At 31.3% G+C, this 13,887-nt stretch overlaps 1 protein-coding gene and 1 pseudogene across 1 annotated transcript; both read right to left on the bottom strand.

Annotated features, from left to right (window-relative positions):
* Window positions 1-5,500: 5,500 nt before the first annotated feature.
* On the bottom strand, window positions 5,501-6,925 carry LOC129285777 (G-type lectin S-receptor-like serine/threonine-protein kinase At1g11330). The gene is given in 6 exon segments (XM_054921652.1): window positions 5,501-6,005; window positions 6,133-6,180; window positions 6,183-6,282; window positions 6,369-6,489; window positions 6,492-6,605; window positions 6,786-6,925. Coding segments are annotated over 6 exon segments (828 nt in total). The 5' UTR covers window positions 6,922-6,925; the 3' UTR covers window positions 5,501-5,696.
* A 219-nt stretch (window positions 6,926-7,144) lies between these two features.
* On the bottom strand, window positions 7,145-13,627 carry LOC129285775 (G-type lectin S-receptor-like serine/threonine-protein kinase SD1-13; annotated as a pseudogene).
* Window positions 13,628-13,887: the final 260 nt, after the last annotated feature.

Raw genomic sequence — 13,887 nt, 5'->3', positions numbered from 1 at the left:
TGAGCACAAAGTCACTTAAATGTGTATTTTTAATTTTTTGGTAATAAATACACTCACACACTTGAGTTATTGGAGGATCTATTCCTCTCAATTTTAAAATTGGAGCGTGACATTATTAAAAAGCTCCATTCGATTTTAACATTTTTTTTTTTCAAATTCATGTAAATCTTTTTATTTGTGATTTAAGCCTCTATTCACTTTTGCATTCTTTTTTTTAGTTCTAAGTTGATCATGGAGCTATTCAATTTTTCCATTTTGCGCTAGCTTGGTTTAAGTTCACACATTATTTTCCAACCTCTTAGAAAAGTCATCGCTCAGTGTTTTCATTTTTGGAAGTTGTGTTTGTTGTGGTTTTCTAATATTCAATTAATGAAAATCCTTTCTCAATTGGCATTGATGAATCAATGTTGAGCCGTTGGTTATAAATTGTTGATACTTCTGTGTTTTTATGGCAGGATGTTCTCCCCGTGCATGGGGGGACTCCTTGCTAGTTCTCCTCAAACATCCCTCCCCCCCCCCCCCCCCCCCAAAAAAAAAAGTCATCTAGGTGACATCATTACCATGTCCAGAGATGTGTCTAACTATACATAATTTAAGCAGTGCCGGTTCATTTAAAATTAAAAAATAAGTAATATTTAAATAATTAAAATTTTTTATGAAAACATAAATTATTTTATGTTTAGTTATAATAATAAAAATTATTTACTCATTCTTATATTTTATGATATTTTTGGGGATTTTTATTTTTAAAAAATAATTTATCATATCATTTAGTCATTTAGTCATTTTATACTATTTGTGTATCTTGTATTTTTTATGGCATTCTATCTTTCAACTACAATAACAGATTTATTTAAGAAGGTATTCAAAGTAGTTTATCAAGGGGTCAAAACTATTTTTTTTCTCATATTTTTTTTTTTTGAAAAGCATTGAGCACTTGCAATAATAAGTAAGGACATGCTCCTCCTAAATATAAATTATTTTACATTTTTTTGAGTTAAATACTTTATTAAATGAGGATAAATATAAAAAATAATGTTAATTTAAAGACAATTAACTAATTACTATAGTAAAATTTAATTAAACATTCTTTATATTTTTAATTAAGGGAGTACGTGAGATATAAATAGAAGCCTTCATCCATTTTTCATTTCCTCTTTGTCTAATATTTTAAAAACTTGATTAATAATAGAGTATAATAATATCATACAATCTATATAACCTATCATATTAGTGGGATAAGGTTTATTATTATTGTTTATGTTATAAGATTTTATAAAAATTTGACTAGTCCAATATTTGTCATGTGTTCTTCTTAATGAAAGATTTTTGGAAAAATAACAATTAAGAATCTTATAATGACACTAATAACAATTAAAGACCTTAAAATTTAAAATGCCACAAAATGACTGTGGTCTTTTATTTATAATATTATATTTTTAATTATTGAAATAACAATAAAATATCATAAATTTAAAGAAAGATAGTCGTGCATAAAAAGATGGCTTATGTATATATGAAAAATCAATTGTTGATGGATGCATAGTTTAATGAATTTAATGTTGTTACTTGTGAATTTAAGGAAAATAACTTGTAAATTTTAGTAAGATCAATAATAAATTTATAAAACTTCAATTATGAATAAAATATAGTTTTACGAATAATATATTATTTATAATTTATAGATAATTAGTTATGAATTTAAGGAATGTTAGTTGTGAATGTATGTAATGTAGGTCATGAAAGTATAAATAATTTCAATTTTAATTGTAAATCAATAATTTAGAGATTGTAACCCTATCATATTTTTTAATATCTATTTACAACTAATATTTTATAATTTTACAAGCTATCTTTCAAAAATTGATAAATTCTCTTTAAATTCAAAAGTGATGATTTATATATTCATGAAAGGAAAAAATTTTAATATTTAACCTTATATATTTTGGATATTTATTTTTAATTAAATCAAGCAAGTGTATTTTTATATATTATTTATTCTATAACAAACTCTTATAATTAATATTATTAACACATTAAAATATACATATCTTTATTAAGAGTATATTAAATATATAAGGCTAATACTTACTCCTTCTGTTAAAAAAATATAGACATTTTTTGAGGAGTTGAATGTTTAAAAATGTAAGGCACTTTTAGTTTTTTAAGATATAATCATTATCTTTTTTTTTAAGTGTCCCTATTAATAATAACTTTATATTTATTGTAGGATATTTAATAAAATAAATATGAAAATATGATTAGTTTAAAAGTAGATAATTATTTTATTGGGAATGATATCCAATTAAAATACTTTACATTTTTAAATAAAGGGAGTAGTCTTGTCCTTCATAAATTATTGATCCATTTACAATTAACTTCTTGTATATTTATAAATGCTCTTCCTTAAATTTACCACTTTCCTTGACTTTATGAGTCACCTCCTATTGATTATTTTAATAATTAAAAATATTTCATTATAAATGAAGATCATAATTCTTTTATGATATTTCAATATTTTGAGATCTTTATTTATATTAATATCTTTACAAAGTTTTTAATTGTCATTTTCCAATGAATTTAGGAAGAATCATATTCAAAGAACACTCAATAACTTATTTTCAAATAAAAATAATATAAAATAAATTATTATTAAAATACAAACATGATAAAACTTGTTATTTAGTGCTTCTTGAATTTTAAAAGAAAACAGGTAGATTTATAAAATTAACCGACAATCATCTCGCTTTACATGCTTCCCACACGATGTTCAGATTAGACCTTTAAGCCCTCCACCGAAGCAACTAACCCGACCCAGATCTTCAGACCTTTAATGCCTGATTATCCTCATGCGTTGATTAGAAATTGCTTGAATCCGCTTCAGTTTGGTGTGGGTATTTGGGCAATCTTCTCTGGAAAATCTCTTGCTTCGTTTGATCGTATAAGCCACATTATCTTGAGCCTCATTTGATATAATAAAAAATTTTGATGGAATCAAAATTAAAATTAAAATTAAAATTAAAATAGAATTGATTATAAAAATTTATTTGACATGAAGATGGAATATCAATCTAATTTTAATAATTATATATATATTTTAAATAAAAAAAATATCAAAATGCCCTAGCTTTAAAAATAAAAAAGAAAATCACAACTCAGGGATCACAACTCGGTACTACAGTGCTTTCTTCTTCTTTCTTTCTGGAAGTGTACTGAAGCTTGCAAGTATATTGAAGCTTGGCGATATGAGAGTAAGAATTCCTAAAAAATACCAATAACAACACAACACCAACGCATAGCATCAATAGCAACAACGAAAACCAACTTCACCGAACCAGAACATCGATGACGACGAGAGTCCAAAGGGCGTGAAGTTGATAATCAAAACCCAAGTAGCCATGACACCACTGAGCTGGGAAGCAATGGTCGACATCCTCGAGGCCATTCATCTATGCTTCCTTCAGTGATGAATACTAAAACAATGGTGGCTGGGGGAGACTAGTGGAGATCGGAGGAAGGGGGTGCTTTCAATGTCATCGTTCGTCACTATTGAAAAGGGTCCTGTTGCAATCATCAACCAGCCTTTGTGTTGGCTAGAAGGGTTAGGGAGAGAAGCGGGGGTCAAATGGAGCAAGGGGGTAAAATGGAGAGAAGGGGCGTTGGAATCGGATTCTATGATGTATGTGATGGAATCCGATTCTGTCAATTTTGACTGAATCAGAATTCTGTAGAAGAATGAATGCAACATACCAAACGAGCATGATCATGGATTCCATTTCCATTTCTCTTTCTATTTTCTTGATTCCAACCTATCAAACATGGCCTTGCTGTGTGTCTGCAAGTCTCGCCAAGCCCTGAACTCATGTGATGTAATCGAAAGTAATTCTACTGAGGATGTAAAAGTTTCCTAATTTAAGCAATAGGTTCTTTCTTGGGTTACCAAATTTATTTTCATGGGAATAATTATTCAAATTCTTTCTGCTTTCACGTTTTGTTAATGAAGCTTTTGAATTCTTTTTGAATACGTTTCCAATGCTTCTTAAGCCTTAATTAACGTGGTAAAGATCCTGCCAAATTGACAAGGATTCCCCAATATTACTGTACGAGCTACATGCCATGGTTTCGTCTCAAGTTGTTTCTGCCCTTAATTTCAATGGTTTTTGTTTTCACATGTTCAGTTTTTCTCGCTATCCAGCAAAGTTTCGCGACTTCTCTAGCATCGGCTTTTTCTGCTGGAAGTTTGGAGTTCTTGATAATATTCCAACATTTAAAGGTACGCCCCTTTTCCATGAAACAGAGCGTTGCGTTACAGAAAATGGAAACAATTCTGAGGTGTTTTTGACAATGTTTGGTCATAGAGCTCGAAATTTTCTTAAGGTTTTAGTGACTAATATACAATAATGGTTGAATATATTTTTGTTTAAGGCAGGTGATGTAGTATTGTTAATTTGAATGGGCCTGAAATACAATATTGGTGCTGCTTTCTATTTTGTTAGCCATTGTGGCTCCAAATTTGTCACAATTATTACAGAAGGAGTGGCCGACAGGGAGAGAGTTGATAGAAGGTGGTTTGAATATCAAACGTGATAAAATAATACCACATAACCAGTGTTTTAGTGTCATATATTCTGGAAATGGTAGTTTCCATAATGCAGTGCGAGTTTTGATTTATTTTGGGTCTAAAATAATCTAAGTTATCATTTACCTGGGGTTGACTTATTATATAAGAGGTCAAAAATGGTTTTGTAATTTTCTTGCTTCACCCAGCATTTTGAAACTCTTCCATATTTAAGTGTAGAAATGTTTTCTGTAGCTCACAGATTAATTATAGCTGCTTGACATCTCTTGAAAAATCAACTGCAGGTGAACACCTAAGTTTCTCTGTTGTGTAATTTCCTGCCTATCAATTTATCCTATAGGTTCAAAAAATAAATTATTACTTCTACCTCTTAACTGGATCTAGCTACTTTTGGATATGCATGGGATCTGATGCTTTAGGCACTGTATAATAATACTTTTCATTGGCCCTGAAATTTTACAAAATATGTTAAAGTTTGTGTTTTGTATTGATTACAGAACTATTAGCTTTTATTTTTAATACTTTTTATGGTCCATTAAAGGTACTAAAAGGATACTTCCAGTAAATCTAGTCAGAATATTTATTTAACCATATCATTTTTTATCATGGGAGGACTATAATCAAACAAATGTTATGGTGCATATGCAATTGCCAAATGTGACTGACCTTGCAGTCATTGTGACTAGAGGGAATGCATTCCCAAATGTTATGGTGCATGTGCATCGAATCCCTTGCTTATTTTAGTTTGAAAATCATTAATTTTAGTAGGGGTTTTTATAAGTGATTTTATGCAATAGCCTTTTATAAAAAGAAGTGGACACTTATCACCTAATTGTGTGACTGGCTGCAAGGGACCAGTTCTTGTTCATCGTTGAGATAATGCCCGAGAAACTATGGAGTAAAGCTTGAATTGTTTTAAGATTGATAAATATTACAATTCATACCTTGATTTCAAAAAGAATCCATATCCAAAAACAGCCATTACATTAAAAACAAACAAAAATAGAGAAAGCTCATATACAGTATTGGATACTTCATACCACCAAGAATACAACAACTGCGCAAATGAAGTTACTCATCAAAACAACACTATTTTAGTGATAGATTTGTGACCTCGCTATCTGCCCTCCATATCACTAATACTGACTTCATTGTTGGAAAATATTCTTTGATTTTCTTCTGGAGTCAATTGATTCAATGTACTTTGCCATTGGGTGAATGCAGGTTGCCTTGGAGGAGGAAGATGGACAATCTCACTATTAAGCATGGAAACTACTGTGCTCATACTCGGCCTCTCTATTGCAAGATCTTGTACACATAGAAGTCCTATTTGTATGCACCTCAATATATCCTTCGCTGGGTTTTGATTAAATATTTCTGGATCTATTAGCTGTACAATGTTTCCTTCATTCCATAATTTCCATGCCTAAAGCACCAAAAAAAAAACATATATAATTATTAGCTTTGGAAGCTTGAGAGCTAAGAGTTAAATTGACATTTAATAATATATTTGATAATTAGGTATTTAGGCAGCTAATGAATTGTAGACTTACAAATCCTAAAAGGCTCAGAGAGTGCTTGTGTATAAAAGCTTGAGTTTTCTTCTTCCACTAATAATCTCTAATAATAAAATTCCAAAACTAAACACATCTGATTTTTCTGAAAATAATCCTTCCATTGCATATTCTGGAGACATATAGCCACTGCATTATTGAATCAAACAACCAATTATTAGAGTACTCACTACTTGGCACACTACTATAATATTGGATAGGGAAGGGCAACTTACTAGGTTCCAACAACTTTTCTTGTGTTCGCTTGATCTTCACTTCCTTTGAAAATTCTAGCCATACCAAAATCTGATATTTTGGGAATTAAGTTCTCATCTAGCAAGATGTTACTTGCCTTTAGTCTCTATGTATAATTTTTAGTCTAGAATCTCTATGAAGATAAAGTACTCCTCTTGCTACTCCTTCAATTATGACAAAGCGCTTCCCCCAATGTAGAAGTTTACGTTTTTGTGGATCTACAACAGCAAAGGGGAGGGTTATATTAATTTTGTCCATGCCATAAAGAGCTCGATCTAAATATCTTTAAGAAACACTCCTATGAACAAAATATTTTGTTTTTTCCTTTTGCCCCCTTAATTATGCTCGCGTGCATGAATAGAAAGAACTAAAGAACTTAAGGGATCAAAAACACCAACCGAAAATAAATGCATCCAAACTTTTATTTGGCATGTATTCATAGATCAAACTTTTTTTCTTCTCTTCAGTACAACATCCTAAAAGTTTTACAAGATTGCGGTGTTGAAGCTTGGAAATGACAACTATCTCATTCATAAATTCATCTTGTCCTTGCCCGGATGCTTTGGACAGTCTCTTAACTGCTATATCCTGACCATCTTCTAGTGTTCCCTTGAAGAAATTTCCATGAAACAATTATTATACACAAGGGGTTCAAATTAAATCGATCAAGAATTCATGAAAGAATGTACCTTATAGACTGGACCAAAACCACCTTGTCCAAGTTTATTCGACAATTGAAAGTTGTTTGTAGCAATTGCAACCTTTCCAAAGTCATAGACCAATAACTCCTGGAATTGAACTTGCGACAATTTTCCCATAATGTTGTTACTTGTTTTTTGTGATATTTGCTTCACGCCTTTTTAATAAAACGAACCATTTACAGTTCCATTTTCTTGCTGATCATATCAATGTATTGATTAGAAAGAGAAGGAGATGGATATTCCACTTGAAAATGTATAAACATGCATAATTGTCCAAAAGATATCTACGCATATGAATATTGCTTATGAAAATGCGTTCAATATTTAAATTGCTAATGCATATGCCATTTTAAAGCTAATATATGTGGTGAGAATTGACATTATTAGGATGACATAAAAAGGAGTAGTACCTGAATGTTTAGCGTTCGATTTCCATAAGAAGTATGCACAAGTGACACCAATACTGGTAGTTCCTATTATTGCAATAATGATAATGGTGAATGTCAGATGTCTCTTCTTACCTGTGATCAGGAAAAAAAGAAGTTAAAGAATTCATTCCAAACCAAGAAGTAAGATTATGTTAAATGAACTAAATTCCAAGGATTCTAAGAAAGTAATTTAGATACCAAGGTCTGAATAGGCTGCACGAATGTATAGGTCAACTCCTCCAATTGTGAGTTGTTGTGTGTCAATTAGATTTCCTTTCCAAGACATACAACCAAGGACTGAATCATAAGAATATGCTGTACAGTTACAATTTTCCAAGCACTGGCTTTTGCATTTGTCTTCTGAATCAGATGACGATGCGCCAAAGTTTGGTGTTTTAACCTTTTGCAGATGGAAAAACCTATCTTCTTTTCCTTTTGCACTCCCTTTCTTTTCTCTCTCACATTGCAGCATTGATTTCCTAACACAACCGTCATTCCATTTTTGTCTATTCCATTCCTTGTTATTGCTTGGTTCAAAACCACTCATACAACTACAGATTAGCGCACTTTTTGGATTGCAGATTCCGAATGCTCCACATTTGTTGTAAACATCGCAGTCTGAGTTTTGAATAAGATAGGTTTCTTGCCACTGCTTCTTGGTATCATCCCATTGTTTATGCAATAACTTGCCTTTTGAATTCAAAACAACCATTTCTTTTATGTGAGAACCATTTTGTGAATGGAAAGTAAAACGTAAAGTTTCATCCTGCTCAGATAGTTGATTGGCACCATTACTATACTCGAAATTCATCATGGGCACCTGTGTAAAGCCTCGACCATTCGATGGACCACTACGCCAGTAGGGGCTAGTTGCATTCCATATAAACAATTCTATGAAATTTAGAAGTTCAAGACTCGCATAGAAGTTCCCAAGGGATGGATCAGACTGACTTTTCCATGCAGTTAACTTCTCTTTCTCCCCGGTTTTTTTGTTTCTGGTTATTGCCATGCCTGGTAGCAATGTATCCGAAGGATGATCAAAGCTTTGCCATATGACTCTTTGTTCCTTGTTTTCAATTTCAATTAGGACAAGGTTTCCAGTATCTAAAAGTCGGCAAGTAGTTGTAGTAGATGCAATATCTGACACATTTGTTGACCAAATGATTTGCTTCTGTCCATTTAGTACCACAAGATTGCCATCTTCTATATGGTCATAGTACCTGAAGAATCATTTAGTGGTTGATTTCTATTGGCTACCCATACAATAGTAGAATTTGACATGTACCAAATTCCGACATAGCGATTTGTAGAATTTTCAGGACTAAAGAACCCTAGTGTGAACAAACTCCCATTGGATCTAATTGTTTTGGGGTCCTTGATGAAATGAGATGAAGTGATGATTTCTTCACATGATGAGGAAGAGATTGGTGGATCCGATATTGTATTTTGAGATGGACAGAAGGTGATGGTATAATCTGCAGCTACACATGTGAATGTGCTTGTCGCGTCATCGTATGCGTAGCTGTAGGCACGTGGGCAAGCTGTCTTGAATATTTGTGAGTAAGGGGATGGCTTGCAATTGCTTGGACTTCCATACGGGCCACTGCAGCAGTATTTCGGTGAACCAAATGCCTCGCAAGCGCTCATGCATGCCATCACTTCTTTTCCATTCTTGCTCATTACCTTGAGATTTGAAGGGCACAAACTATTCAAATCTGTCGGACAACCTGTGCTACTGCAGCCTCCGCAACCACCTTGAGGAACAACCATCATGGGCACATTGTATCCGTTACTAAGCTCACATCATAGAAATCAAGCCCATCAAATCCGCCTAACGTGAATTCTGCCAATGTTGTAGGTGGCGTGGCTCCACTTCCTTCGCATTCGAGCTTCCCAGAATCACAGTCACCAGTGGCACAGGAAAAGTTTCCACTAGAGTCTTCGATACATTGAGTTCGACCCCAATGCGGAAAGACATTGCATCTGCGTGTGTAGAGAAGGTCCTAGACCCACCCATTTCAAGCACAAAACCCGTGGATGAAAATTGAAGGCTACCACTTGAAGGGAGAAGGGCAGGCCACACAGTGTAGTTGCAATTGTTAACTATTGTGAGTTTTCTTGAGATTACACCTACAAATAGAATCCCCAGATATATATCTGCATCAAACCTCATTATTGTTAACTAGAATATGATCACAATTTCCATTTATGTTCATAGTTACCTAATATGGATAGATAAAATGTTGCCAAAAACGTTAGCTGATCCATAGAAATGATCATAGAAGAGAAAAAGCTTATATGGCAGCGGAAGCATCCCATTGTTTGTGCGTAAGTTCCAAGATACCAGAGAAAATGAAGGTCTCTTGTGGTCTTGGACCTGCCATCCAACTAAACTTACATTAGATGTCTTTTTCTTAAAAAAAAAAAAAAAAAGCTCCCTCCATCTTAAATTATAAAATAAATTTGAAGTACTTGATTGTTTCAAAATATAAAATAATTTGATAATAATAAGATTTCATTGATGATACCTTTTTAATATTAATCTTTAAGTGGAGAGAAAATTAAAATAATTATAATGTAATGATTACTCAAGTATATAGATTTAATGTTATGTTAAATGATTTTGTTTTTTTTTTTCAAATTTATATCTTTAATTTTAAAAAAATAAATTTGCGAGAAGTCATTTATAAAGCATATCAACTAAAATCTAAAGGGGCAGCGTCTCACTTTCATCGAAATGGTCAGCTTATACGATACTGTATATATTGGTACACGTATTTGAGTTTCATCAGAATTTTGTTTTAAATATTTACAAATGTTTTGTTTTAGTTATTATAGTAAATACTCCTTCTAATTATATTTATAAGTTATTTTTAATATATTTTATTGAAACTAAAAATAATATTAAAATTCATTAATTGGATTTAAAATTTTAATAAGTTTTTAACTTTATTCTTATTAAATATAATCACTTTAATAGTATATTATTTCACTAAACATTAATTAAAAATAAAAAGAAAACTTATGATAAAAAAGTAATAATGTGATTTATAAGTAAGGAGAAAAAAAAAATACTTTCACATCATTTATTACTTTTTAACGAATTCACTCAATTCAGTCAACGAGTTCAATCAAATTCAAGCCATCTGCAAACGGCTCCTGCTCATTTTATTACTTGGTAGTCGTTTATGCTCAGGTCCTTTTAAACTAAGATCTTTTTCATTTATTGACTCTGATATACTCCTTATATTAATAACTATTTTTTTCAATAAAAAGAATCTATATATGTACAAATAGACATTGCTGTAGCATACGAATGGTGCGAAATGATATAAACCATGGCAAGGAAACAACCCATTCAATAATTTAATTTAACTGCCTTCCATATATATTTTTTGGATTCCCATACATGTTTATTTCCTGATAATTATTTTTAAAATATTGAACTGCCCTTCCAGCTGTCCCTTTGCAAATTTTGTATTCTCATATATATTTTTTCGTGTTAATGATTTTTTGAATTTTGCAATTGCCCTTCCAGCCCTCTTTGCCTTTACCAGCAAATTGATAGTAGACATTATCTCTCCATTAAAGACAAATAGTAGACTCATTCTAATTTAATAGTAATTTTTTAATCCTATTTATAAGTCACTTTCAAATTTTAATGTTTTACTGAAATAAAAAAAACTTTAAAGCTAATGAACCCTAATTAAAAGTTTAATAGTTCTCAACTCTATCTCCATTAAATATACATATTTTAACAATACTCTCTCTCTCTCTCTCTCTCTCTCTCTCCCCCTCCTCAACATTTATTGGAGAGGGAAAAAAAGAAATTTATAATAAAAATTTAATAATGTGACTTGCAATAAATAAAAAAATTTTCTCCCTATTTTATAAAGAATATATATGAAGACTTAGGCTATGTTTAGTTCAAGAAAAAGAGAGAGGAGTTTTAATGGTGGAGAGGAGAGGGGTTTAATGTTACCTTATTTGATTTAGAAAGAAATGGGAGGAAAAATATTATATATAGACAATTTTATCCTAGTTTTATTAGTGTTAAAATATTGGAGAAATGTATTTACATTTTTTGAACTTATCATGAGAATATATTAATCAGGATAGAGAAAATTTTACATCTCCCCTCCTAATCAAAATAGGGAAGATTTAAAATAAAAAATTCTCTCCTTTCCTTCAATTTTTCAAATCAAACAACCCTATCCTCTCCCTCCAACCAAACACATGCCCTTGGTCTGAGGAGAGGGGAGGGGAGGATTTTAAAATTTAAATTATCAACAACTTATTAATGTGATAAAAATCCCTCTACTTATGTCAACTTAAATCAGAAGGTATGCGTTTGCCTTACTTCCAAGTTGACACTGTACTCCATGATAACCCCTCTCTTCACCTCTTTTTTTTTTGGGTTGTTGTTTGTCTTCCGTTTTTGTTTTCGAGTCAGGGATTGCCATCAATCTCAATTTTTTGGGTTAAGGTGTAAAAATATTTAAAAAAAATACTATTATTGATTTAAAATATACTAGTAGCTTTTGAAAAATTTCTGAATATTTTTACCCCATAACTTATTTTTTTGAAAAGTTTTAGTTAGGACCCCTAACCTAACATAATTTCAGTCAAAATTTTTAAAATTTTAAAATTTCATTATATATTTAGGTGACTGAATGAAATTAAAAAAGTGATTGAAATGATTTTATTATCCATGGTAAATAAACAATTAATACATGGAAAATGAATAAGTGACATATAAAAAATGAACAACTAACCGTATGTAGAATTTACAACTCTAATTAATAATATAAACCACTATAAACATAAATAACCAAAACTAGGCACATGAACAATCTGTATAGAGAAAATAAATTAGTTGATATATAAAATGAATAACTAATATAGATAAAATGAGAGTTGCAAATTTATAATAGTGTTGTGCTATTAATAAGAGTTGCAAATTTCACCTATTTCAATTATTCATTTCTCATAGATTAATTGTTAATTTCCTTATACAAGTTATTCTTGTATCTAACTTTATCATCGTTTCAATCAGTTTTTTTAATTTAATTTCAATCACTCCCATGTACAAGCAAACACAAAAAGAAAAATAATTAATAACAATACCAGTGGGTGCCAGCTTTGAAGATGCAGAAGGCGATCACTCCGCACACAAAAAGCAATCAAACATGCATGAGATGTGAGATCCCACCTGAGATTTAAAAACACGATGAAGCTGCAGGCCACAAAATTTGTAAAAGTACTTTCAAGACCTTGGTTATTTTCCCTTCTTTTTTTTAAGTGACAATTTTATTTAGAAGAATGAATTAGTTAGGTTTCACACAAGGAAATTAATTACTGTAAAATTTATTGATAACTGAACTAAACTGTATTGACAACTGTTGTTGTCAATACAGTTTTTAGTTCAGTTATCAATAAATCTTGCAGTAAGTAACTCACTTATGTGGGACTTTAACATATCATTCTCCCATTTTATTTTTAAAAAAATTTACAAGTCACATAAAAGAAGCTTAAAAGTTCCACTTTCCAATTTACTAGTCAATTTTAGGCAGCCTTAATTTCTTAAAAAAAAATCCATGTAGAAAATCGACATGTGACACCCCCAAATTTAGCAATCAATTTCAACATGCATTTTGCTCATGACAATTTTTTTTTTTTAAGAAGACGACCAAGGTCCCTATCTATTATTAAGGTCATTATTTGGTCTCTATTTGTAATTTCCAAAAAAAACAAAAACAAGAAGTAGAAAAGCTGAAAAAAGAACAAACTTCAAACCTGGCAAAATCCTCATCTCAGGCAGGTTTGCAAAGAGGAACTTGATATTAGTTTACAGCAAAATGCTAATACAAAAGTAGCATCTCCTGACGTTTAAGGTTGTAACATAGCTATGTTGATATGCGCTAAACGATCGAAGACGATGCTTATCATCTAATGGTTGAATCGCTATTCGCCCGTTGGAGGTTGGAGATAGATCTGAGAAAGCTAAAATAGGTTGAGGCTAGAAACAAGGGAAGAACACTGATGCGGAAGATCGAGAAGACAAAAGGAAAAGGGGAAGAGAGAGGGGTGAGAAAAGAACAAAAACCTAAAATCATTGAAAACAAGTGTGAATGTGTGAACCATTGTCCGCTACAAGCCGTACTAAGTCAATCTACTATAGAAATCTATTTCACACTACCCCTTCTAATCGTCGGCCAAAAAATAAATAAATAAATAAATAAATGTCAAAAAAAAAAAAAAACTCTTCTGATCAATAATAATAATAATTTTTCGCATTTTTGTCATTTTACTATTTTCCAATAAAAAAAATTGCTGCATCTATTCTAAAAGAGTTCCCTTATCACCAGTGG

This window comes from Prosopis cineraria, unplaced genomic scaffold, assembly GCF_029017545.1.
Source record: "Prosopis cineraria cultivar Desert tree isolate PC_DT_omini unplaced genomic scaffold, ASM2901754v1 PC11, whole genome shotgun sequence".
In the NCBI taxonomy this organism is placed as follows: Eukaryota; Viridiplantae; Streptophyta; class Magnoliopsida; order Fabales; family Fabaceae; genus Prosopis; species Prosopis cineraria.
This window is presented reverse-complemented; position numbering and strand designations above follow the sequence as displayed.